The following is a 27311-nucleotide window of genomic DNA, read 5'->3' as shown; positions in this document are numbered from 1 at the left end:
AGCAGAATATGTTCTAAGTATTTATAAATAGATATTCCTATATATATATATATATACATTTATATCTATACCTATATCTAAACATGTATATATATATATATATATATATATATATGTATAGATATATATATATATTGTACCAAAATATAATCAGATGTATAAATAGAAATATGTATTTATGAAAATGTATAGCTTATTCTGCTATATGCGGAACATTGGAATGTGAAATATTCATACTTTCATGTCAGTTTAGCGCACATGATAATATGCAATCGTGTTTGCGAGTGGGTAGGGTGTTACGTATTTTCTACTTTTTTGCTCCATTGAGTTCTAAGGGGGAATAGAGTATTGTGCACAATATTGTAAATTCTGCTTTTTGCGCAAGTTAAGCACAAAAGCAATAAATTTGGACTTTCAACTCGTAATACCAGCGCAGTTTACTTTTAGCGCAATTAGCTCTCTAAGAAAAGCATTACATAGCGCTCCTTTTGTAATCTGGCCCTTTATTTTTGTAAATGATCATTTTCCCAAGCAAAGGGGCTAAACACATTGTCAAATACATTCACCTAAATTAAAAAAATGCTGCATATTTGCTTAAAATTGTGTCAATATGTTTCAAGCAATCTTTGTATTGTTCTGCTTATTCAAAAAGCAATAGCATTGGCATCCCCTAATTCATGCATGCATATTAGTCATAAGACCGCTGCTCCTTAACAATTAATCATCCCAATCTGATTTGGATGATTGGCACCCCCTGCTAGCGGGCGATTGGCCACGCATGTGCAGGGAGCGGCATTGCACAAACATTTCACAAGAACAGCGTATGCCGTTGGCATTTAGCAATGTCGGGCGGACATGATTTTTTACAGCGAATCATGTTTGCCCAGCATATGATAAATTTACCCCAAAGTGTTAAATCACAAACTGGGCAAGCTGTTTGCGGAATCCTTAAACTGTATCAAACAGGTAGCAAGCAATTAGGACACTTTACACGTTAATCCTGGGTATACACAGACACTTTAGTTAAACAACATGCAGATCTGCCATCAATTCAGCATTACACAAAACTAAGTATATCACTGTGTTGGTGTGTAGTCATATGTGAATACATTCAATCCGTACAGGAGTACCTTATGTTCCAACGGCTATCTTTAGCCTTTACTGCTCCACATCACGATCCCAGGTGAGCTAATATTTCATAGCAAAGTCAAGCACAAACTAGCAATTGCTGTTGGTTTCAAATCAAAATAAGCCTTTCTTTTATGGTTCAGATAGATTGTGATTTAACATCTTTCTAATTTACTTCTATTATCCATTTTTCATCTTTCTCTTGGTATCTTTTTTTAAAAAGCAGGGATGTATGCTTTGTAGCCGTCCCATTTTAGGAGCACTATTCATCAGTAGTTTTGCAAGAATGTTATCCATTTGCAAGAGCACTAGATGGCAGCACTATTTCCTGCCATATAGTGCTCCAGATGACTACCTAGGTATCTCTTCAGCACAGAATATAATTGGAATAAGCAAATTTGATAATAGAAGTAAATTGGAAACTTTTTTAAAATTGAGTGCTCTGTCTGAATCACAATATAATATTTTTGGGTTTCATATCCCTTTAACCCTTTTCGTACAAAACACATTTTTCTTACAATACTAAACAGTGTTCCTTCATAATTATATTAGAAATGTGCTCAGATTAAAATCCCTTTGAAATATTTCTTTGTTTAAATGAAATATGTAAATTATTGTGCATGTCATAAATTGATTGTGATCAGCTTTTTGCAAGATAAATGTGGTCCACTAATTACATTATACACTACATTTATTAAAAAGATGTGTACCAAATGCTAATGATGATATGTGCACAATCGTTGTCTTTAGTTTACAATGATGTCCAATTAGATCATAGGTTCTGGTTCAAATTGTATAGATGTTTATTATTATGAAGAGTGAGGTCAACTATTTTGCGGTGCTGAAATAAATATACAGCGTAGTCATTACATGTAGTTCTTTGAACAATTCATTTTAAAGGCAATGGAATCAGTGATGTTTGTTAAATTAAATTCCACTAATTATATTATTAGTCTTAATTGGTTTCTGTTTCAAAAATAATATGCAATACACACAAGACTATGAATAATTTTAATTATGCTGTATGTTTATAATGTCATTTTAGGGGTCCAGCAAAGGCCAGGACTATGGCATATTTTGGAGAAGGAAGAGGTCCCATCCATGTTGATAATGTTAAATGCTCAGGAAATGAAAGATCTTTGGTAGATTGTATTAAGCAAGATATTGGCAAACACAACTGCCGCCACAGTGAAGATGCTGGTGTGATTTGCGACTATTTAAGCAAGAAGGAATGGCCTGTGAGCAAAGGTATTGTATAAATATTTATGACTGACAAAAATGCAAATTGGAGATTACCATCCTAATCCACATGCTAAAAAAATATAAGCAGAAAACTGTTTTTTCCCCCCACAACTTCATTACTTGTGTACTATTACAAAATAAATAACACTAATATCTCATAAAAATAACAAAATGAATCAAATATATATTTTACCTTGATTTGTTTTGCTTTTTAACCCCTTTGCTTCTAGGAATTTCAGAGAAAAACTTGCCCAAAATACCGGAGACATTTTAGCATTTCTGCTATACCTCCATTTAAACAGACACAGAGCTTTTTTTTTTTTTTTTTTTTTTTTTAAGGTATTGATCTAGGCCCATTTTGTTATATTTAATGCCACAGTTTTGCTGCTACATGGGATCATATTAAAAATGTTAATTTGCGCTGAAATTATTTACATACCGATTGGACAGTCATAACACAAATGGTTGTAAAAGCTTCTGCCAGTACCCAGTTTATACAAATTGTATTGTTTTATTAATTAATTTATTAATAAAAAAATGTATTACTATAGTGTAGCGATCTCCCCCAAGCGATCATCTATCGGGACCTCATGCCCCTGTCATAGCCCTTTTCTGTAGCATAGGGGACCCATCCCTCACCAAATCCTTTTTCTCTAGCGTAGGGAACCCTCCCCTCCCACAATGCACCACCCAGCTACCTCCCTCCCACACCATCCAGGGCATCATTGGAAACGTATTACCGATAGTAACAGAGAGTGTCACTGTCTGTATCGGTAATATGTCTTTATATGGTAAAGGGAGAACAATCAGTTGTATTGCAACTGCAATTCCCATGGCATGCAATCCCCATGGCATAGTCTTGTGTGCTAACCCAACATGAAAATATGGATATTTCATATTCCAATATTCTTCACATAGAAAAATATGTTCTATTTCTTCATAAATATCAGTTTCTACATATATCTGATTTTTTTGCACAAAAATATATTTTTACCTATATAAAACATGATTATATATAGGTATAGATATATACATATATATATATATCTATATATATATATCACTTGGCTTGAGAAAGGGCAAAGCCCGAAACGTCGCCTATGTTTTCTTGCTTGAAAATAAATCACTAAAAAATCCATTTGGAGTGCTGCAGCTCTTTCTTCTCACATATATATATATATATATATATATATATATATATATATATATATATATATATATATATATATATATATATATGAATGTCTATTTATAAATACTTTGGACATATTCCCCTATGTAAAGAACATTGGAATGTGAAATATTTAGTAACACAGTATAACACTTTATTAACTGCAAATATACACACAAAAATACATAAATACATATATACACACATAAATACATAAATACATATATACACACATAAATACATATATACACATATATATATATATATATATATATATATATATATATATATATATATATACATATACATCTTTAGACATGTATATACATGTATCTCTGTGTTAAAGCCCTTTGCAGTCCTTTTTTTCTAACACCCGAGACCTCATATCTTTGAGCCCTTATAACGTTTTGCAATTTTGGAATTTTTTTCTGTAATGATTTTTATTAGCTGGCATTATCATAGGTGTAACTGTACTTTTGATGTGTATTGTGACACTTTTTTGTTTTGCAAAACAGTTAACCAGAGTTCTGAGGTTGCTCTAACCCAATGCGTGTTAACTTTCAACTTGTAATACGAGCCAAAAAACTGATGCGCGAAAACACCAGCGATAAACCCCTTTTCGCTTACACGGAACTGTTAACGCTCCACTCGTAATATAGCCCTTAGTTGTCTAAAATGTAAATAGCTGTGCAGAATAAGGTGATGAACGATGTATTTTTTGTGCAAAAAAAACAGCTTTTTACAAATGCAGACTTTTGGCTGTATATTTGCAGTAGGTTGTATGACCATTCAAAATTATCATTCTGTCAAAAATGTTTTGACAGTTTTTTTTTTTATTTTAAAACAGATGAATATCTATCCCCCTGTCTGTCTGTTTATCTGTCTGTCTCTCTATCTGTCTCTCAGGAAGGAAACTGTGGTGGAAATAACATTATTATGCCTAGCTTTTTAATACTTGTATACATTGTGAAAATGGTTTACTTTAGCTTTACCAGTAATGGATTTACACAATTTCTTATGTACTTGAACAGCATGTTTTTTACTTTATTGGTAATTACATTCACAAATGTCTCACGCTGTGCAGATGGAAAGTACCATTAAAATGAATAAAACAAGACTATTGGGAGATAGCTTGTTTGTACATTTGGGTATTATTACAAAAACCAAAGTGGATCTGCAAAATATAAATATGTAGATGAAGAAATGTAGAGGCTTTTAAAACACATGTGACAAAATGCCAGCAGGAGCCTCATCACTGCTCAGTCATAAAAGGCAAACTCTTGAGTGTACTTTAAATTCATTAAGTAATATATTTTTACCCATAAGCATATTACAGTGCATGTAAACCTGATAAATGCTGATACTTCTAATTGTCTGTTGGGTTAGCATTGTGATTGCTGGGATAGTTATTCTGTATTATACAGTGACTCCAGATGGAAACTGCAGGTTCCTTTTAATTTTGCAGACTGGCATCAGTATTTTATACAGCTCTCTTTTGTGTTTCTCTCCTGACTGCAATATTACATTTACAATATGCTTTCATTGTGAAGTAAACACTAATTAGAGGTTTGCTTTAGTTTTGCAAACTGAAAATTTAATATAGGTTATTTTTTGTTTCTGTTTTCAACTACAGAAATGCCCCATCCATTTTACCACCACACAAACCTTTATTAAGAATTATAATTAATTAGATGTAGATTCAGTTAAATATATTGCAGTAAAGAAATTGGCGCTTTTCAAAATCTGTCTCTGCAGTGATCCCCTTCAATTTAAAGGGACACTGAACCCAATTTTTTTTCTTTTGTAATTCAGAAAGAGCATGCAATTTTAAGCAACTTTCTAATTTACTCCTATTATCAATTTTTCTTCATTCTCTTGCTATCATTATTTGAAAAAGAAGGCATCTAAGCTTTTTTTTGGTTTCAATACTCTGGACAGCACTTTTTTATTGGTGGATGAATTTATCCACCAATCAGCAAGGACAACCCAGCTTGTTCACCAAAAATGGGCCGGCATCTAAACTTACATTCTTGCATTTCAAATAAAGATACCAAGAGAATGAAGAACATTTGATAATAGGAGTAAAGTAGAAAGTTGCTTAAAATTTGATGCTCAATCTGAATCACAAAAGAATTTTTTTGGGTACAGTGTCCCTTTAAAGGGACATTTAACACTAAGGGGCCGGAAACATCAGTTATGAAGCAGCGGTCTTAAGACCACTGCTCCTTAACTGGTCCGTTGCCTCTAAGGCTGCGGACATCAATCCTGATGATCCTATACGATGGGGATGATTTACACCCCCTGCTAGCGGCCGATTGTCTGCAAATCTGTAGGGGGCAGCATTGCACAAGCAGTTCACTAGAACTGCGTGTGCAATGTTAAATCAGTGATGTCTGGCTGACATGATACGCTACAGCGTATCAAGTCCATCAGACTTTGACAAATTGGCCCCTAAATATATTCTAAACAGAATATATATATTATATACTGAAAAGCAAAGATTATCCTGAGCCTAATATAAAGATGTATTTTTTAAAAATCGGTTGTTTAATAATTGAAAAAAAGAGTAAAGTTTTAGGGGCCTATTTATCAAGCTCCGAAAGGAGCTTGACGACCCGTGTTTCTGGCGAGTCTTCAGACTCGCCAGAAACAGCAGTTATAAAGCAGCAGTCACAAAGACCGCTGCTCCATAACCCTGTCCGCCTGAGCAGGCGGACAGGAATCGCAACAATTCAACCCGATCGAGTATGATCGGGTTGATTGACACCCCCTGCTGGCAGCTCATTGGCCGCAAGTCTGCAGGGGGCGGCGTTGCACCAGCAGCTCTTGTGAGCTGCTGGTGCAATGTTAAATGCGGAGAACGTATTGCTCTCCGCATTCAGCGATGTCTTGCGGACCTGATCCGCACTGTTGGATCAGGTCTGCAAGACATTTCTTAAAAATGCCTCTTAGTATCCATAAACCAGTGGGTGGCAACATGTTGTAACCTAGGCTTCCTTCTATGCCAATTAGGGCCAGTTTAAATTGGTCACTATGGTTTACACCTAATAGCAGTGTTAACTCTGAAGTCTGCACTACCATATTAACTTGAATTGGAAAACCCACAATTTTTAGAATTTAATTATAGGAAAAAGATACAAAATAAACAAAGTAAAATGCAATCTTTTCCCCATATAATTTAATATTTATTTTATAATCTCAAAGTGTTAAATATCTGTTTAATTCTCAAGATTGTGTCTTTTTTACATGTCCATTGCTCTGTGAAGGTGGTGGTAGCAAAAAATAAATACATAAAGGTAGTGTAAAAGGTGAGTTCCTAAATCAGTATATCATGCACCCTTCATATTTAGCTTTGAGGTTATAAATAACATAAAGGGCCGATTTATTAACAGTCGGACTGACATGATCCGCTGTAGCGTATCAGGTCTGCCCGACATTGCTGAATGCCGACAGCATACACTGTCAGCATTTAACATTGCACAAGCAGTTCTGGTGAACTGCTTGTGCAATGCCGCCCCCTGCAGCAGGGGGTGTCAATCAACCTGATCGTATGAGATTGGGTGGATTGATGAAACATTTCCTACCTAAAATCTGCATTGATGTCATGTTATTATGGTAAATCTCAGGAAAAAAAGAGGATATACAAGTAATTATATATCACAAGCTCCTTGAGTCAAAAACATTTTAACACTGTCCCCTATAAATAATATCATCATTTTACCATGGGAATGATAAAGCACAGGGTGGTCTACATCAGTGTTTCTCAACCACGCTCCTCAAGTACCCCCAACAGGCCAGGATTTTATTATAGTTAAACCAATGCACAGGTGAAATAATCAGCTAATGGGTGAGAACAGGTTAGTTACCAGATGATTTCTTCACCTGTGCAGTGGTTCAGCTATAAAGAAAACTTGGCATGTTGAGGGTATTTGAGGACCACGGTTGAGAAACACTGGTCTACATATGTTGAAACTAGACAATTTAATGCCTCCTTTTGATTTAGGTCAGTAATTTTTAATATTTATTTCATTTGGACACCTTTAATGTACTTTAGCTATATAACTGCTATAGACCTCCATACACACTCAAAAATATACACTGAATCTACACAGGATGACAGAAAAAGATGCAGGAAAGTGGGCGAATTAGTGTGTTGCAAAATGGGAAGAAGTAGAGTAGTATGGGATTTAAGGTAGTCAGATAAATCATGGTTTAGACAATATTACATGTTTAGGAATAAAGTAAATAACAAAAGAATATTGCAAATATATTTTTTTACTATACATAGTAATATAATAAACATTAACATTTCATAGTGTTCAATGTCCCTGTGATATAAGTGCAGTGTGACCTACTAATAGAGCAATGTTAAATGAGTTCACTGTTTACTAACAACCAGCAGCAATTAGTTTGGCCGCAAGTTAAAAACTAATATGTAAACATATTTACACAATTATATTCTTCATCACAAAAGCAAATTGAAACTAACATTGATTGGCATGAGGAAGTCCATATAGCGCACAAATTAATTACAGTATATAGCACTGTCAAGCCAGATACATAGTAATTAGCACAGGGTCATTGTCCCTTTTATCCTCCACCCTTTTGTCCTCACATTTTTGTAATTGGTTATTTAGCTACTACATGTTAGTGATTGTATTGCAGAGCTACTAGACACCCTGGACATGTAGCTTTGTCCTTCTGTCCCTCATTCATTGTTTTGTGCCTTATATGTGTCTCAATTGCTTTTAAAGAAAACTGGGACTGCCAAACCCCGCACAAGAAGAGCCAGGCCGTACTGAGTGTCCAGACCCCTCCACTCCTGGATTACTTGTGCATGCTCCTAGACCATACAGACGCCCCTAGATTACTTATATCTCTCCTCAGATTACCATGTCTCCAGCCTTTACGCCAAGTTCTGGGGTTGTTTTGGTTGCACATCATTGTACAAGCTCATATTCACACACAGAAGCTGTCTGAAGGATCCAGAAAAGAGCGTGAATAGAATGCTGAATCAGGATTAGTATTCAGTATTAAAATACATTTCAATATTTATACATCACAAGTTCTAAAACTATTTCCAGTCCTCTTAATGGACATTAAAGTCAACATCTATTCACATTAAAATGATGTAGGGCACGTTAAGGCGCCCATTTATCAAGCTGCATAGGCAGCTCTGGGGGCCCATCGCTGCTGGCTCACATGAGCAAGTTAAGAAGTAGTGGTCATCAGCTTCCTAACCAGTATGCCAGCTATTAGCTGGCAGATTAAATCAGCCCAGGTACATTCACCCCATGATTGACAACTCCCTAGCAGGAGGCTGCATTGCACAAGCACACGCTTGTGCATTGTTAAATATGGGCAGCTTATTGCTGCAATACGCTGCCCACATTCCGCGATCCCGTGTGGACAGGCTTGCTTTAGTGAACACTCTGTACAGCAGTTGATAAATGACGGCCTTAGTTTTAATTTTTCCTTTTTCTGTGCAAAGAATATATATTTCATACTTAAGTCATGTGCTGTTTGTCTAACTGTGCTACATGTAACATAATAACTGGATTAGATTAGAAAAGATTAGTTTGAAATGGCTTTTTGAGCTCCCAAAATATGGATACAAAAAATACAAGGCACCAATGTAGGGTAGGCACAAAAGGCACACATATAATGAAAAATACAAATGGATATACTCAGTACAGGCAATTTTATATGCCATGTCAAACCAAGTGCACTATATACTTGTTTCAGTTTTCTGTAAGTTTTGTAGCCATTAGAAGCAACTAATCATCTAGTGTAGAGGATGGTTAGTACAAATAAATAAATACATAAACAAATATAAATAAATGTGTATGTTTAAAGGGACAGTCAAGTAAAAAAAAAAGCTTTCATGATTCAGATAGGGCATGTAATTTTAAACAACTTTCTAATTTACTTTTATCACCAATTTGCTTTGTTCTCTTGGTATTCTTAGTTAATAGCTAAACCTAGGAGGTTCATATGCTAATTTCTTAGACCTTCAAGGCCGCCTCTAAACTAAATGCATATTGAAAGTTTTTCACCACTAAAGGGCATTAGTTCATGTGTTTTATATAGATAACATTGAGCTCATGCACGTGAATTTACAGAGGAGTGAGCACTGATTGGCTAAAATGCAAGTCTGTCAAAAGAACTGAAATAAGGGGGCAGTCTGCAGAGGCTTAGATACAAGGTAATTACAGATGTAAATTTTGAATTATTATAACTCTGCTTGCTATGCAAAGCTGGGGAATGGTAATTAAGGGATTATCTATCTTTTAAAACAAAAAAAAATCTGGTGTTGACTGTCCCTTAAATAATATTTTTTGCCTTATTGTCATTTCAAGAAACACAATATAAATCATAATATTTTAATTAAACTCACAAATGGTAGTCTTTTGGTTAAAACCTCCTTTATAAAAATGAATATATATAAGTTTTAAGGGACATAAGGCACCTTATAATTACACTAGTTTTGTGTAGTGTTACAATAAATGAATATACGTGTGTGTATAAAAACTCTAAATAGAACTGGAAAGCCCATAATATTCAAAGCTAAATTAAAATAATAGGAGAGGGGAAGGAAACTGTATTAAAAATATATTGTACTATGCAATTAAACATTTCATTATTTATATGTTATATTTTACAGTGTTATGGCACATGAAAACATTAAATATAATTATAGTATTCCTTTAATAAATCCTGTAGAAAATGTAATTTCTCTTTCCTTAGATAATTATTCTAAAATTAGAAGATTAATGTTAGATACATACTATTTATAGAAATTGTATTCTATTTACACATCATGTATAACACACGTTTCATGTTCTACATTTTATTATTCTTCCTAATAGTCACTAGAAAGTAGAAATGTATCTTTCATCATGTTCCTCTGACCTACTGCTTTCACTTAGCTGAAGAAAGACTTGGCTGACATTACAGCTGCCTCACTGGTTGATCTAAGACTTGTTTCCCTGCCTCTCAGTTGGCATAAGCATAATTATACACATGATCTTACAACCTCTTAGGTGTTAAGTATTTTCATTAGTTTATATTACATGTCATTTTGGGACAAGGTTTCCCCCTTCATTCTTAAAGTGCTGATTACAAGGAAATATTTTAGTGCTTTGACAATTTTCTAAATAAATACTCTTGGCTTCTTTACAGAATCTTCCTTATCTGGTTGCGGTTTAAGGCTGCTGCATCGCCGACCTAAGCGAATTATTGGAGGGAAAAATTCCCTCAGGTAAGTGATTTTCTTAGCATGCTCATGGAAGTGAATTAGATAAATGATAAATGCAAAACCAATTTATCTTGTCAGAAATTAAAATCAAACTCAAATGTAGGACATTGCAATGTGTCAATTTAGGCAATGCTTCAATACAACAATATTTGACCTAAAAAGGCCCTTAAAGGGATATAGTTCTTAGAACAATATTGTGAAAACTAAAGACTAGCATTAACATATGTCAACAAAACAACTTTTAGCACCCAATCCAAATACTTGTCCTGGGACTTAAAGGAAACCTAAATAGGCACACTTTCTTTCTTTTTCTCCTCATTTCAAGACAGTTTACTATGAAATCTTCCAAGATCATTGCAAAGAAGATTGTGTTGAAATTTCAAAAATCATTGTAGAGCGAAGTGTGTTTTTTTCACCATGGAGATACTAATCCTCCCTGGCTGATAAGGAAAACTGCTGCTTTTTTACATTGATTTATTCTGTACAGAAACATGAGTTTTTCAAAGAGAATAAAACTGAGATACATTTTGAAAAGTCAGCTTTTGGATTAAACAAAACTGTAAGGTCCCTTTAAGTCATAGAATGAAAGCTTTATCTTCCTGTTGAAATCTTGTGCATATGTACAAGTCAGTGTTTAATTTATATCTCAATCTGGTAAAGTGTTTAATTTTAAAAATGTATCACCACACAATTTTTGTAATGTATTTATGTGATAAAGCTGTGATAAAGCTACATATGAAGAATGAGCAGACCATTAAAGGGACATATACCGTAAGTCAAAATTAAACTTTCATGATTCAGATGGAGCATACAATTTAAAATAAAAAAAATCCTATTAGTTCTGTTATAAAATTTACATCTTTCTCTTGCTATCCTTTATTTCTCAATACACATGCACACTCCTAATCCTATCAAGGTAGACTCTTTAACCAAGTATACCAAGAAAATGAAGTACATTTGGTAATAGAAGTATTTTTTTTAATTGCATGATCTGTCTGATACATGAAAGTTTAAAGGGACATAATACTCATATGCTAAATCACTTGAAATCGATGCAGTATAACTGTAAAAAGCTGACAGGAAAATATCACCTGATCATCTCTATGTAAAAAAGGAAGATATTTTACCTCACAATTTCCTCAGCTCAGCAGAGTAAGTTCTGTGTAAAAATTTATACTCAGCTGCTCCCAGCTGCAGGTAAAAAAAATAAAAAATGAAGAAATGAACAGCAGCCAATCAGCATCAACAGTGCTGAGGTCATGAACTCTTTTACTGTGATCTCATGAGAGTTCACTTAACTCTCATGAGATTTCATAGTAAACTTCCTTAAACTGAATAGGGAAATAACATGAGAGTGCACGAAAGCTCACTCCTTCAGCTGTCCCAGGACAGACATATTGATTTGCTGCTTAGAAGTCCTTTACAATGGGATGTGGCTACTGAGGAATTTTTTAGGTAAAATATCTTTCTTTTTTACATAGAGATGTTCAGGTGATATTTTCTAGTGAGCTTTTTACAGCTATGCTGCATCTCTTTCAAGTGTTTCAACATTTGGGAATCATGGCCCTTTAACTATGACTTCTATCTTCAGGATATTACTAAATATATTAGAAGGGGTGACAGAGAATATATTTCTCCTGTTAAGTGTAGTCAGTCCACGGGTCATCCATTACTTATGGGATTATATCTCCTCCCCAACAGGAAGTGCAAGAGGATCACCCAAGCAGAGCTGCTACATAGCTCCTCCCCTCTACGTCATACCCAGTCATTCTCTTGCACCTAACTAATAGATAGGACGTGTGAGAGGACTGTGGTTGTTAAACTTAGTTTTTATTTCTTCAATCAAAGGTTTGTTATTTTAAACAGCACCAGAGTGTGTTGTTTTTTCTCAGGCAGCATTAGAAGAAGAATCTACCTGAGTTTGTGTATGATCTTAGCGGTCGTAACTAAGATCCACTTGCTGTTCTCGGCCATTCTGAGGAGTGAGGTAACTTCAGAACAGGGGACAGCAGGCAGGGTTCACCTGCAAGGAGGTATGTTGCAGTATATTATTTTCTAAGGAATGGAATTGACTGAGAAAATACTGCTAATACCGATGTAATGTAAGTGCAGCCTTAAATGCAGTAGTAGCGACTGGTATCAGGCTGATATGTATGTATGTTTACACTGAGGTATTTCTGGGGAATGGAACTTCACTAAGAAAATACTGTATACATTTAAGTTATATTTGAGCCTCCACTGCAGTGAAAGCGACTAGCAGCAGGCTTATTAATAACATTTCATAATTTTATTTTTAAAATGTTTACTGGCATGTTAATCGTTTTTTTCTGAGGTACTTGGTGATAAAACTTTATGGGCATGATTTTTACCACATGGCTGTCGTTTTTTTCTGAATAAAATCAGTTTACTGAGCTTCCCCACTGTTGTATTATGAGTGGGAGGGGCCTATTTTAGCGCTTTATTGCGCAGTAAAAATTCAGTCACAGTCTTCCTATTTCTTCCTCCATGATCCAGGACGTCTCTACAGAGCCCAGGGGTCTCCAAAACTAGTTTTGAGGGAGGTAATCACTCACAGCAGACCTGTGAGAGTGTGTTTTGACTGTGATAAAAACGTTTATATTAAATTGTTATCCGTTTTTGGGTACTAAGGGGTTAATCATCCATTTGCTGGTGGGTGCAATACTTTGCTAACTTAATGCATTTACTGTGAAAATTTGGTTGCTATAACTAATTTGGTTCATTGTTATTTCAACTGTGACAGTTTTTTGTGCTTCTTAAAGGCACAGTAACGTTTTTTATATTGCTTGTAAATTTATTTGAAAAGTATTTTCCAAGCTTGCTAGTCTCATTGCTAGTTTGTTTAAACATGTCTGACACAGATGAATCTCTTTGTTCAATATGTTTAAAGGCCAATGTGGAGCCCAATAGAAATTTGTGTACTAATTGCATTGATGCTACTTTAAATAAAAGCCAATCTGTACATGTAAAGAAAATTTCACCAGACAACGAGGGGGAAGTTATGCCGACTAACTCTCCTCACGTGTCAGTACCTTCGCCTCCCGCTCAGGAGGTGCGTGATATTGTGGCGCCAAGTACATCAGGGCGGCCCTTACAAATCACTTTACAAGACATGGCTAATGTTATGACTGAAGTACTATCTAAATTGCCAGAATTTAGGGGTAAACGCGATCACTCTGGGGTAAGAACAGAGTGCGCTGATAATAATAGAGCCATGTCTGATACTGTGTCACAATTTGCAGAACATGAGGACGGAGAGCTTCATTCTGTGGGTGACGGATCTGATCCAAGTAAACTGGACTCAGACATTTCAAATTTTAAATTTAAGCTTGAGAACCTCCGTGTATTACTAGGGGAGGTATTAGCGGCTCTGAATGATTGTAACACGGTTGCAATTCCAGAGAAATTATGTAGGCTGGATAGATACTATGCGGTACCGGTGTGTACTGACGTTTTTCCTATACCTAAGAGGCTTACAGAGATTATTAGCAAGGAGTGGGATAGGCCCGGTGTGCCCTTTTCCCCTCCTCCTATATTTAGAAAAATGTTTCCAATAGACGCCACCACACGGGACTTATGGCAGACGGTCCCTAAGGTGGAGGGAGCAGTTTCTACTCTGGCTAAGCGCACCACTATCCCGGTGGAGGATAGCTGTGCTTTTTCAGATCCAATGGATAAAAAGTTAGAGGGTTACCTTAAGAAAATGTTTGTTCAACAAGGTTTTATATTACAACCCCTTGCATGCATTGCGCCTGTCACGGCTGTGGCTGCATTCTGGTTTGAGTCTCTGGAAGAGACCCTTAGCTCAGCTCCATTGGATGAGATTATAGACAAGCTTAAAGTCCTTAAGCTAGCTAATTCATTTATTTCTGATGCCGTAGTACACTTAACTAAGCTTACGGCTAAGAACTCCGGATTCGCCATTCAAGCGCGTAGAGCGCTGTGGCTTAAATCCTGGTCAGCCGATGTGACTTCTAAATCTAAATTGCTTAACATACCTTTCAAAGGGCAGACATTATTCGGGCCCGGTTTGAAAGAAATTATCGCTGACATTACTGGAGGTAAGGGCCATGCCCTGCCTCAAGACAGGGCCAAACCAAGGGCTAAACAGTCTAATTTTCGTGCCTTTCGTAACTTCAAGGCAGGAGCAGCATCAACTTCCTCCGCTCCAAGACAGGAAGGAACTGTTGCTTGCTACAGACAGGGCTGGAAACCTAACCAGTCCTGGAACAAGGGCAAGCAGGCCAGAAAGCCTGCTGCTGCCCCTAAGACAGCATGAAGTGAGGGCCCCCGATCCGGAAACGGATCTAGTGGGGGGCAGACTTTCTCTCTTCGCCCAGGCTTGGGCAAGAGATGTCCAGGATCCCTGGGCGTTAGAGATCATATCTCAGGGATATCTTCTGGACTTCAAAGCTTCTCCTCCAAAAGGGAGATTTCATCTTTCAAGGTTGTCAGCAAACCAGATAAAGAAAGAGGTGTTTCTACACTGTGTACAAGACCTTTTACTAATGGGAGTGATCCACCCAGTTCCGCGGTCGGAACACGGACAAGGGTTTTACTCAAATCTGTTTGTGGTTCCCAAAAAAGAGGGAACCTTCAGACCAATCTTGGACTTAAAGATCCTAAACAAATTCCTAAGAGTTCCATCGTTCAAAATGGAAACTATTCGGACCATCTTACCTATGATCCAAAAGGGTCAGTACATGACCACAGTGGATTTAAAGGATGCCTACCTTCACATACCAATTCACAAGGATCATTACCGGTATCTAAGGTTTGCCTTCCTAAACAGGCATTACCAGTTTGTAGCTCTTCCCTTCGGGTTAGCTACAGCTCCAAGAATCTTTACAAAGGTTCTGGGCTCTCTTCTGGCGGTACTAAGACCGCGAGGAATAGCGGTAGCTCCGTACCTAGACGACATTCTGATACAAGCGTCAAGTTTCCAAACTGCCAAGTCTCATACAGAGTTAGTTCTGGCATTTCTAAGGTCGCATGGGTGGAAGGTGAACGTAGAAAAGAGTTCTCTATTGCCACTCACAAGAGTTCCCTTCTTGCGGACTCTTATAGATTCTGTAGAAATGAAAATTTACCTGACAGAGGACAGGTTATCAAAACTTCTAAATGCTTGCCGTGTCCTTCATTCCATTCAACACCCGTCAGTGGCTAAATGCATGGAGGTAATCGGCTTAATGGTAGCGGCAATGGACATAGTACCTTTTGCACGCCTGCATCTCAGACCACTGCAATTGTGCATGCTAAGTCAGTGGAATGGGGATTACTCAGATTTGTCCCCTATGCTAAATCTGGATCAAGAGACCAGAGATTCTCTTCTATGGTGGCTTTCTCGGCCACATCTGTCCAGGGGGATGCCCTTCAGCAGGCCAGATTGGACGATTGTAACAACAGACGCCAGCCTGCTAGGTTGGGGCGCTGTCTGGAATTCCCTGAAGGCTCAGGGATCATGGACTCAGGAGGAGAGACTCCTTCCAATAAACATTCTGGAATTAAGAGCAGTTTTCAATGCCCTTCTGGCTTGGCCTCAGTTAGCAACTCTGAGGTTCATCAGGTTTCAGTCGGACAACATCACGACTGTGGCTTACATCAACCATCAGGGAGGGACAAGGAGTTCCCTAGCGATGATGGAAGTCTCAAAGATAATTCGCTGGGCAGAGTCTCACTCTTGCCACCTGTCAGCGATCCACATCCCAGGCGTGGAGAACTGGGAGGCGGATTTCCTAAGTCGCCAGACTTTTCATCCGGGGGAGTGGGAACTTCATCCGGAGGTGTTTGCCCAACTGCTTCAGCATTGGGGCAAACCAGATCTGGATCTCATGGCATCTCGCCAGAATGCCAAGCTTCCTTGTTACGGATCCAGGTCCAGGGACCCGGGAGCGGTACTGATAGATGCTCTGACAGCACCTTGGGTTTTCAACATGGCTTATGTGTTTCCACCCTTCCCGATGCTTCCTCGATTGATTGCCAGGATCAAACAGGAGAGAGCATCGATAATTCTAATAGCGCCTGCGTGGCCACGCAGGACCTGGTATGCAGATCTAGTGGACATGTCGTCCTGTCCACCTTGGTCTCTGCCTCTGAGACAGGACCTTCTGATTCAGGGTCCTTTCAAACATCCAAATCTAATTTCTCTGAGGCTGACTGCATGGAGATTGAACGCTTGATTCTATCAAAGCGGGGATTCTCGGAGTCAGTGATTGATACCTTAATACAGGCTAGGAAACCTGTTACTAGGAAAATTTACCATAAAATATGGCGTAAATACTTACATTGGTGCGAATCCAAGAGTTACTCATGGAGTAAGGTTAGGATTCCTAGGATATTGTCTTTTCTACAAGAAGGTTTAGAAAAGGGTTTATCTGCTAGTTCGTTAAAGGGACAGATCTCAGCTCTGTCTATCCTTTTACACAAACGTCTGTCAGAAGTTCCAGACGTTCAGGCTTTTTGTCAGGCTTTGGCTAGGATTAAGCCTGTGTTTAAGACTGTTGCTCCGCCGTGGAGCTTAAACTTAGTTCTTAACGTTCTGCAAGGTGTTCCGTTTGAACTCCTTCATTCCATTGATATCAAGCTGTTATCTTGGAAAGTTCTGTTTTTAATGGCTATTTCCTCGGCTCGAAGAGTCTCTGAGTTATCGGCCTTACATTGTGATTCTCCTTATCTGATTTTTCATTCAGACAAGGTAGTTCTGCGTACTAAACCTGGGTTCTTACCTAAGGTAGTCACTAACAGGAATATCAATCAAGAGATTGTTGTTCCATCATTGTGCCCTAACCCTTCTTCAAAGAAGGAACGACTTCTGCACAATCTGGACGTCGTCCGTGCCCTGAAATTTTATTTGCAGGCAACTAAGGATTTTCGTCAAACTTCTTCCCTGTTTGTCGTTTATTCTGGACAAAGGAGAGGTCAAAAAGCTTCGGCTACCTCTCTCTCTTTTTGGCTTCGTAGCATAATACGTTTAGCATATGAGACTGCTGGACAGCAGCCTCCTGAAAGGATTACAGCTCATTCTACTAGAGCTGTTGCTTCCACTTGGGCCTTTAAGAATGAGGCCTTTGTTGAACAGATTTGCAAGGCTGCAACTTGGTCTTCACTTCATACTTTTTCAAAATTTTACAAATTTGACACTTTTGCTTCTTCGGAGGCTGTTTTTGGGAGAAAGGTTCTACAGGCAGTGGTTCCTTCCATGTAAAGATCCTGCCTTTCCCTCCCGTCTTCCGTGTACTTTTAGCTTTGGTATTGGTATCCCATAAGTAATGGATGACCCGTGGACTGACTACACTTAACAGGAGAAAACATAATTTATGCTTACCTGATAAATTCCTTTCTCCTGTAGTGTAGTCAGTCCACGGCCCGCCCTGTTGTTTACGGCAGGTCTAAAATTTTTTATCTTAAACTCCAGTCACCACTGCACCCTATAGTTTCTCCTTTCTCGTTTGGTTTCGGTCGAATGACTGGGTATGACGTAGAGGGGAGGAGGTATGTAGCAGCTCTGCTTGGGTGATCCTCTTGCACTTCCTGTTGGGGAGGAGATATAATCCCATAAGTAATGGATGACCCGTGGACTGACTACAATACAGGAGAAAGGAATTTATCAGGTAAGCATAAATTATGTTTTTAAGCCAACAGGAGGTTTTTTGATAATTAATTCAGATACCAAAATCCCTGTCTGGGATTCACATTATTTGTTTAGTAAATTTATTTTTACAATCAGTTTATTATCTATTATTTTTTGTACAGAGTCTTTAATTTATTTAATTACATGAAGCTCTGATTTATTAGTTTAGATTGATTTCATGTCTTTGTTTATGTATTCTGGTAGAATATGCAGAGTTAAGGCTGTCATTCATATGATTAGAAACATGTGTGGGGCTTTTGACGTGATTGGCTAGCTTGACTTTAAAAATGAATGTGACTGTTATCCTGTTAAGAATCAGTGAGTAAGTACATCATATACCAAACACATCTGGCTCATGTTGCCTGAGTTCATCATGGTTTTTTTTTAATACAATGTCAATAAAGATTTTTATAATTACACTGTGTGAACCACTATGTTGGCTACACCCCTGATGTGTGTGGGAATTTTTTGTATCCTGAAACATGAATGATGAACCTATTAAAGTATGTGAGCAATTATTTTAATAAATTTGCTACATTAACCCCCCCCCCAAAAAAAAAAATCAAAAAAATCACACATACTATTTTTTGTGATGGATAACAAGCAAACTGTATTTAGTGATGCTTATAACTACATTTATGATGGTTTTTATGAATAAAAATTAATACAATCTTCTTTCTTCTTACTATAACAATCGCCAAGACTTATTACCCATATGGAACTCCATTTCCCACCGAACAGATCAATCATTTTATGCAAAAGTAAGTGCTGATTGTGGTCTACCAGTAAAACTCTAAAGACTTTACAGTAGATCACACATCCACTGAAGATACTATTGCCTCAGGTATACAGACATATGAAAATGTTTTCTGCACAGGTACATTTTTTACTACTTTAGTGGTCTCAAGTAAAAAATACGTAATTTACATGAGTGAATTGTGATTCAGCACAAAGTTATTATTAGAAATGTTGGGCGCGATCCGATATACGGCTGGAAACCTGCGCCACCCGTAGTTTCACCTCGCACAGCGAGCTATCAGATATATGGCGCTGGCATTTGCTAAAGTGCCGTAAGTCGGACAAACTAGCGATGTCCAGAAATCAGCGTAAGTACAAATTTCTGGAGTCGCCAGTGACTTACGGCACTTTAGAAACTGCCGCCACATGAACAACCTAACTAAAATATTAAATCTCCCGTTACTGTTTAACACGCCTCCCAAAAATAGCCCGATACGTATACCCTTCTATCCGCAATCCCCCCTCTCACTCCTAGCAATAAATGTATTAACCCATAAACCGCCGCTCCCGGACCCCGCCGCCGCCTATATTATATGTATTACCCCCTAATCTGACCCCCCTACACCACCGCCACCTATAATAACTATATTACCCCCTAATATGATCCCCCTACACCGCCGCCACCTATATTATATGTATTACCCCCTAATATGATCCCCCTACACCGCCGCCAACTATATTATATGTATTACCCCCTAATATAATCCCCCTACACCACCGTCACCTATATTATATGTATTAACGCCTAATCTAATCCCTCTACACCGCCACCACCTATTTTAAATATATTAACCCCTAATATGATCCCCCTACACCACCGCCACCTATTTTAAATATATTAACCCCTAATATGATTCCCCTACACCGCTGCCAGCTACATTAAATATATTAACCCCTAATCTAATCCCCCTACACCGCCGCCACCTATATTAACTATATTAACCCCCCTTAAAAAAACCTAAGTCTAACCCCCAAGTGCTCCTTACCTATCCTGAAGACCGGCAGAGAAGGTCCTGTTCCAGGCGGTGAAGTCTTCTTCCAAGCGGTGACATCTTCTTCCAGGAACCAGCCGGCGCGGAGCGGAGGAGTTGAAGACCAATGACCACAGAGCTGAAGACCGTCCACTCTGGAACTGAAGACCGGCGATGCTGGAACTGAAGACCGGTGATGCTGGAACTGAAGACCGGAGCCATGGAGCGTGGAGGATCCTCTTCATACGATCTCCGCCGTACACTGAATAGGTACGTGATTAAAAATGGCGTCCCTTGAATTCCTATTGGCTGATTTGAGCCTTCAAATTCAAATCAGCCAATCGGATGAGAGCTACTTTAAATCTATTGGCTGATTTGCTGATTTGAATAGCCAATAGAATAAGAGCTACTGTAATTCTATTGGCTGATTAGAATAGCCAATAGAATTACAGTAGCTCTTATTCTATTGTCTATTCAAATCAGCCAATAGAATTAAAGTAACTCTCATCTGATTGGCTGATTTGAATTTGAAGGCTCAAATCAGCCAATAGGAATTCAAGGGACTCCATTTTTAATCGCGTACCTTGAATTCCTATTCAGTGTACGGCAGAGATCGTATGAAGAGGATCCTCCACGCTGCATGGCTCCGGTCTTCAGTTCCAGTGTCGCCGATCTTCAGTTCCAGCATCACCGGTCTTTAGTTCCAGAGTGGACGGTCTTCAGCTCTGCGGTCATCGGTCTTCAACTCCTCCGCTCCATGCCGGCTTTTTCCTGGAAGAAGAAGATGTCGCCGCTTGGAAGAAGACTTCACCGCCTGGAACAGGACCTTCTCCTCTGGTCTTCAGGACAGGTAAGGAGCACTTTGGGGTTATACTTAGTTTTTTTTTAAGGGGGGATCGGGTGGGTTTTAGAGTAGGGGTGTGTGGGTGGTGGGTTGTTCTTTTTTTTTAACAGGTACAAGAGCTGATTACTTTGGGGCAATGCCCCGCAAATGGCCCTTTTAAGGGCTGTAATAGAGCTGATTACTTTTTTAATTTAGTTTAGGGTAGGGAAATTTTATTATTTTGGGGGGCTTTTTTATTTTATTAGATTAGGTGTAATTAGCTTAAAATTCTTGTAATCTTTTTTTATTTTTTGTAATTTAGTGTTTGTTTGTTTTTGTAATATAGTTTAGTGTATTTAATTGTATTTTAGTTGAGATAATTGTAGTTTATTTAATTAATTTATTGATAGGGTAGTGTTAGCTGTAATGGTAACTTAGGTTAGGATTTATTTTACAGGTAATTTGGTAATTATTTTAACTAGGTAGCTATTAAATAGTTATTAACTATTTAATAGCTATTGTACCTTGGTAAAATAAATACAAAGTTACCTGTAAAATAAATATAAACCCTAAAATAGCTGCAATGTAATTATTAATTATATTGTAGCTATCTTAGGGTTTATTTTATAGGTAAGTATTTAGTTTTAAATAGGAATAATTTAGTTAATATTAATATTATTTAGATTTAAATAATAATTTAGTTAGGGGGTGTTAGGGTTAGATTTAGGTTTAGGGGTTTATATATTTAAAATAGGTGGCGGCGGTGTAGGGGGCTCAGATTAGGGGTTAATACATATAATATAGGTGGTGGCGGTGTAGGGGGATTAGATTAGGGGTTAATAAATTTAATATAGGTGGCGGCGGTGTAGGGGGATCATATTAGGGGTTAATATATTTAAAATAGGTGGCGGCGGTGTAGGGGGATCATATTAGGGGTAATATATTTAATATAGGTGGCGGCGGTGTAGGGGGATTAGATTAATGGTTAATAAATTTAATATAGGTGGCGGCGGTGTAGGGGGATCATATTAGGGGTTAATATATTTAAAAATGGTTGCGGCGGGATAGGGGGCTCAAATTAGGGGTTAATATAGTTAATGTAGGTGGCAGCGGGATAGGGGGCTCAGATTAGGGGGTAATATAGTTAATGTAGGTGGTGGCGGGGTAGGGGGCTCAGATTAGGGGTTAATATAGTTAATGTAGGTGGCGACAGAGTAGGGGGCTCAGATTAGGGGGTAATATAGTTAATGTAGGTGGCGGCAGGGTAGGAGGCTCAGATTAGGGGGTAATATAGTTAATGTAAGTGGCGGCGGGGCAAGGGGCTCACATTAGGGGTCATATAGTTAATGTAGGTGGCGGCGGGGTAAGGGGCTCACATTAGGGGTTAATATAGTTAATGTAGGTGGCGGCGGGGTAGGGGGCTCAGATTAGGGGGTAATATAGTTAATGTAGGTGGCGGCGGGGTAGGGGGCTCACATTAGGGGGTAATATAGATAGTTAATGTAGGTGGCGGCAGGGTAGGGGGCTCACATTAGGGGGTAATATAGTTAATGTAGGTGGCGGCGGGGTAGGGGGCTCAGATTAGGGGTAATATAGTTAATGTAGGTGGCAGCGGGGTAGGGGGCTCATATTAGGGGGTAATATAGTTAATGTAGGTGGCAGCGGGGTAGGGGGCTCACATTAGGGGGTAATATAGTTAATGTAGGTGGCGTGGGGTAGGGGGCTCACATTAGGGGGTAATATAGTTAATGTAGGTGGCGGTGGGGTCCGGGAGTGGCGGTTTAGGGGTTAAACACTTTATTAGGGATTGCGGCGGGGGATTGAGGTTGACAGGTAGATAGACATTGCGCATGCGTTAGGTGTTAGGTTTTATTTTGCAGGCAGTTTAGGGAGTTACGGGGCTCCAATACTCAGCGTAAGGCTTACTACGCCTGCAGTATGGTCCAAAAAACCAATGGCCGAAAGGTGAAATATACGAGTGTAACTTCTATGTTACGCCGTATATAGGATACCAAACCAGCGCAAAATTTGGCGTCGCCGGCTTTTGCGGACAACGCTGCATATCGGATCGGGCCCCTGATGCACTGTATTTGTAAACTCAAATGTTCTTAACATAATATAAACAAATTTTCTTTATATATGTTTATATATATATATATATATATATATATACACTGTATATGTATATATATATATATATATATATATATACTCTACAGGTGGCGGCGGGGTCCGGGAGTGGCGGTTTAGGGGTTAAACACTTTATTAGGGATTGCGGCGGGGGATTGCGGTTGACAGGTAGATAGACATTGCGCATGCGTTAGGTGTTAGGTTTTATTTTGCAGGCAGTTTAGGGAGTTACGGGGCTCCAATACTCAGCGTAAGGCTTACTACGCCTGCAGTTTGTGGCAAGGTGAAAATGGAGTAAGATTTCTCCATTTTCGCCACGTAAGTCCTTACGCTGTATATTGGATACCAAACTTCGTGGGTTTGGTATATCACTCTATGGTCCAAAAAACTACGGCCGAAAGGTGAAATATATGAGCGTATCTTCTATGTTATGCCGTATATAGGATACCAAACCAGCGCAAAATTTGGCGTCGCCGGCTTTTGCGGGCGACGCTGCATATCGGATCGGGCCCCTGATGCACTGTATTTTTAAACTCAAATGTTCTTAACATAATATAAACAAATTTTCTTTATATATGTTTCTATATATATATATATATATATATATACTCTACATTCAAACTGGACCATTTGGAAAACATTAAAGGGGAGAACATTACTGCAGCTAACCCATGTCTGCATAACAGAAACCCACCAGAGCCTCCTAATCACTATTAATACTGGTTCCATTAACTGCTCTAAACATATTCACTCTAACTTCTTATAACCCCTTACTGTCCAGATCTCACTGCAAATAAACCCTCAATGTCCCTGCCTTCACATCCTTTCCCAAAATAATTCTCACTAGCACCAATAGGCCCCCAGTTGCCTGTTGTAATGCCCCCATAAACAATAAAGCCTCTAAAAAGTATATAAGAAATGTAAAAAATAGAAATTAAGTCATATTTAAAAAAAGTTTTAATATTGTGGTTGATGTCTTACGAAGCTCTCACCAACAAGAAACCCCAAAGCCTGAACTCCACCATTTCAGGTGGTTTTAATAACCTTTGTCTTCCGGCCACTAACTGCCTCATTTTACCCAGGACAGGATAGCGAGTTAAGCTTGGTAGACACTACACAGAGGTATGATTCAAGATATGTAAATTGTGATTTAATTTCTAGTTATCTTGTTCATTACCATTGAAGATTTGCAAAGCAGTATAAAATCTAGGGTGGCCATCAAGGAAAAACCTGAACTTAAGATAATGGCACACTGAAAATATAGGCTACAGGCATTATTTAGCATCCAAATAGATAAAACAAAAAGCTTATTGTAAACGTTGGCTTCAGCAGTCACTTATCACAGAGTCACATATCATTTGTAATTTTTGGAATGTGTGACAGCTGTTTGCTGCTATTCAACATAGGTCCTCAGAATAAATGTCTCCAGCTATCCAAAAGAAGAAAAAAAATCCCACTCTGAAAGAGCCTCATGCATTAATGGAAAGCATTATTATTTTATTATTTAAAAATGTTCATGTTATGATCTTCTATCTATGGAATTCAGATTTCATGATATATGAGAAATATCCACAGTTTCACAGTTTTACTCCATTTAACTAGTTAACAGAAAAATATATCTTACCAAATCCATGAATATGCCTCTTTCCCCAATTCATTGGTTTTAATCAGGGCCATATGAATAAATGACAAATGTCTTAGAACGTGAGAAAGTTAGAAATTAATTTAGGTAGAAGAAAATGGCTAACCGAAGAACACAGAGGTTCAGACAGATTAATGTCATGACAGAATCTGCAACTCAGCCACTAAGGAAGAAACAAAAAGAAGAGGTTAATGTAAGATACATGAAGACATATTCCCTAATTGGCTTAAAAAATTATGAATGATTATTGGGCCAAGGAAGGATACATTTATTAAAGGCAGTACCGAGTTACTTAAAGGGACAGTCTACCATAGAATTGTTATTGTTTTAAAAGATAGATAATCCCTTTATTACCCATTCCCCAGTTTTGCATAACCAACACAGTTATATTAATATACTTTTTACCTCTGTGATTACCTTGTATCTAGGAACCTTCTTCCAGACCCCTGATCACATGACTGTGACTGTTTATTATCTATTGTCTTAAAATTAGCATTGTGTTGTGCTAAATCTTAAATAACCCCCTGTGCCTGAACACAGTGTTATCTATATGGCCCACGTGTACTTTCTGTCTCTTTGTGTTGAAAAAGCATGTGATAAGAGGCAGCCCTCAAAGGCTTAGAAATTATCATATGAGCCTACCTAGTCAAAATTGCATTTAATTGCAGAGCTATTTCCCACCCGTGTGCAGAGCTGTGTTTCAGTTTTTAGATGCACAACAAAACCACAGATTTAAAGAAGCGCTTCTCTATAACAAATATAAGAGATGCTATCTCAGATCTAGTCCAATGTCCATATATAGGATATTTTCTTCCGTATTGCTGTCAGAAACTGTACTAAGACTTAAAGCAAGCTTAAACCTGCAAATACACATCAAAAGGAGGAATCAGGAGCGCTGAAACAAACAAAATACCACAGAATAGTGTGAGATCCGACAGACAAATCTTTAATAAACACAAGTTGGAACTACTCACAAACATAGAAGTATAATGCACATTTCACAAGTAAAAACTTGTAGCTGCTTGGTGACCACAAATGAGGAGAGTCTGAAGAGCCTTGATATGTCACCACCCATTTTTTTTTGCAACTAATCACCGATACTGCTGAATACACATCAAGGGGCCTATCTATCAATATCCGAAAGACCGCTGCTCGATAACCTGACCGCCTGCTCTGAGCAGGCGGACAGACATCGCCGGAAATCAACCCGATCGAGTACGATTGGGTTGATTGACACCTCCCTGCTGGCGGCCCATTGGTCGCAAGTCTGCAGGGGGCGGTGTTGCACCAGCAGCTCACAAGAGCTGCTGTCGCAATGCTGAATACGGAGAGCATATTGCTCTCCGCATTCAGCAAGGTCTGGCGGACCTGATCCGCACTGTCGGATCAGGTCCGCCAGACTTTGTTAAATAGAGGCCCAAGGCTCTTCAGACTCTCCTCATGACTCTGAGTGTTTGTGACTGTTGCAGTTTTGAGAGAGGAAGTTGAAGTCAAGTCAGTTTGAAAAAATAAAAGGGTGGTGACGTCACACGCCGGTGTTCTGTTAAGGGACCGAACTTTTCAAAAGAGCGAACCATGTCACTTCCTTGACGTTACATCAGCTGTTGTAGACATTTTGCCCCTAATGCGCATGCGTGCCAGCGTCATCACATACCTGGCCGCATACATCACTGTGAAACTATTTAGACTTGTGAAATTAAGAATCCTTTCAATAGCGCATGCGTGGGATTTTCTATCACAAATGGGGGGTTTATGGAACGCTGTTTATTCGTCCCTGCATGACAAACAGCCACTCGGCTCTTGCCACTAAACTAAACATAAAGTGAAGTGCTTTGAATGCATGCCTTCTTGCTTGTATGCCAACAGAAGCAGTGGAGAGAGACGAGTGGCTGTTTGTCATGCAGGGACGAATAAACAGCGTTCCATAAACCCCCCCATTTGTGATAGAAAATCCCACGTAAGCGCTATAGAAAGGCTTCCTAATTTCACAAGTCTAAATAGTTGCACAGTGACGTATGCGGCCAGGTATGTGATGACACTGGCACGCATGCGCATTAGGGGCAAAATGTGTTCAACAGCTGATGTAACGTCACAGGAAGTGACATGGTTCGCTCTTTTGAAAAGTTTGGTCCCTTAACAGGACACCGGTATCGCCGATACTGCTGAATACACATCAAGGCTCTTCAGACTCTCCTCATTTGTGGTCATCAAGCAGCTTCAAGTTTTTACTTGTGAAATGTGCATTATTCTTCTATGTTTGTGAGTAGTTCCAACTTGTGTTTATTAAAGATTTGTCTATCGGATCTCACACTATTCTGTGGCATTTTGTTTATTTCAGTTTTTAGATACTGTACTTCTCATATTTAGGCCCTACTATAGGCCATTTGTCAGTAAGAAACTAGCAGATTCAAACTATACCGTTATTTTTTGTATATATTATGATGTGTAAAAACCTGCAATAAAAAGTGTGGAAAAAAGCATTTTTTAATTCAAATTTTAA

General features: G+C 38.3%; 1 protein-coding gene across 3 annotated transcripts in view; it reads left to right on the top strand.

Annotated features, from left to right (window-relative positions):
* The window catches only part of PRSS12 (serine protease 12), a 504723-nt gene that overhangs the window by 373367 nt on the left and 104045 nt on the right, over positions 1–27311 (top strand). For all 3 annotated transcript variants that reach the window (XM_053703591.1, XM_053703592.1, XM_053703590.1), the window contains 2 exons: positions 2174–2376; positions 10724–10802. In XM_053703591.1, coding sequence (XP_053559566.1) covers positions 2174–2376; positions 10724–10802 — 282 coding nt within the window. The remainder of the gene's footprint in view (positions 1–2173; positions 2377–10723; positions 10803–27311) is intronic.

This window comes from Bombina bombina, chromosome 2 (genome assembly GCF_027579735.1).
Source record: "Bombina bombina isolate aBomBom1 chromosome 2, aBomBom1.pri, whole genome shotgun sequence".
NCBI lineage: Eukaryota > Metazoa > Chordata > Amphibia > Anura > Bombinatoridae > Bombina > Bombina bombina.
Note: the sequence above shows the minus strand (reverse complement) of the source record. Positions and strands in the feature narration are given on the sequence as shown.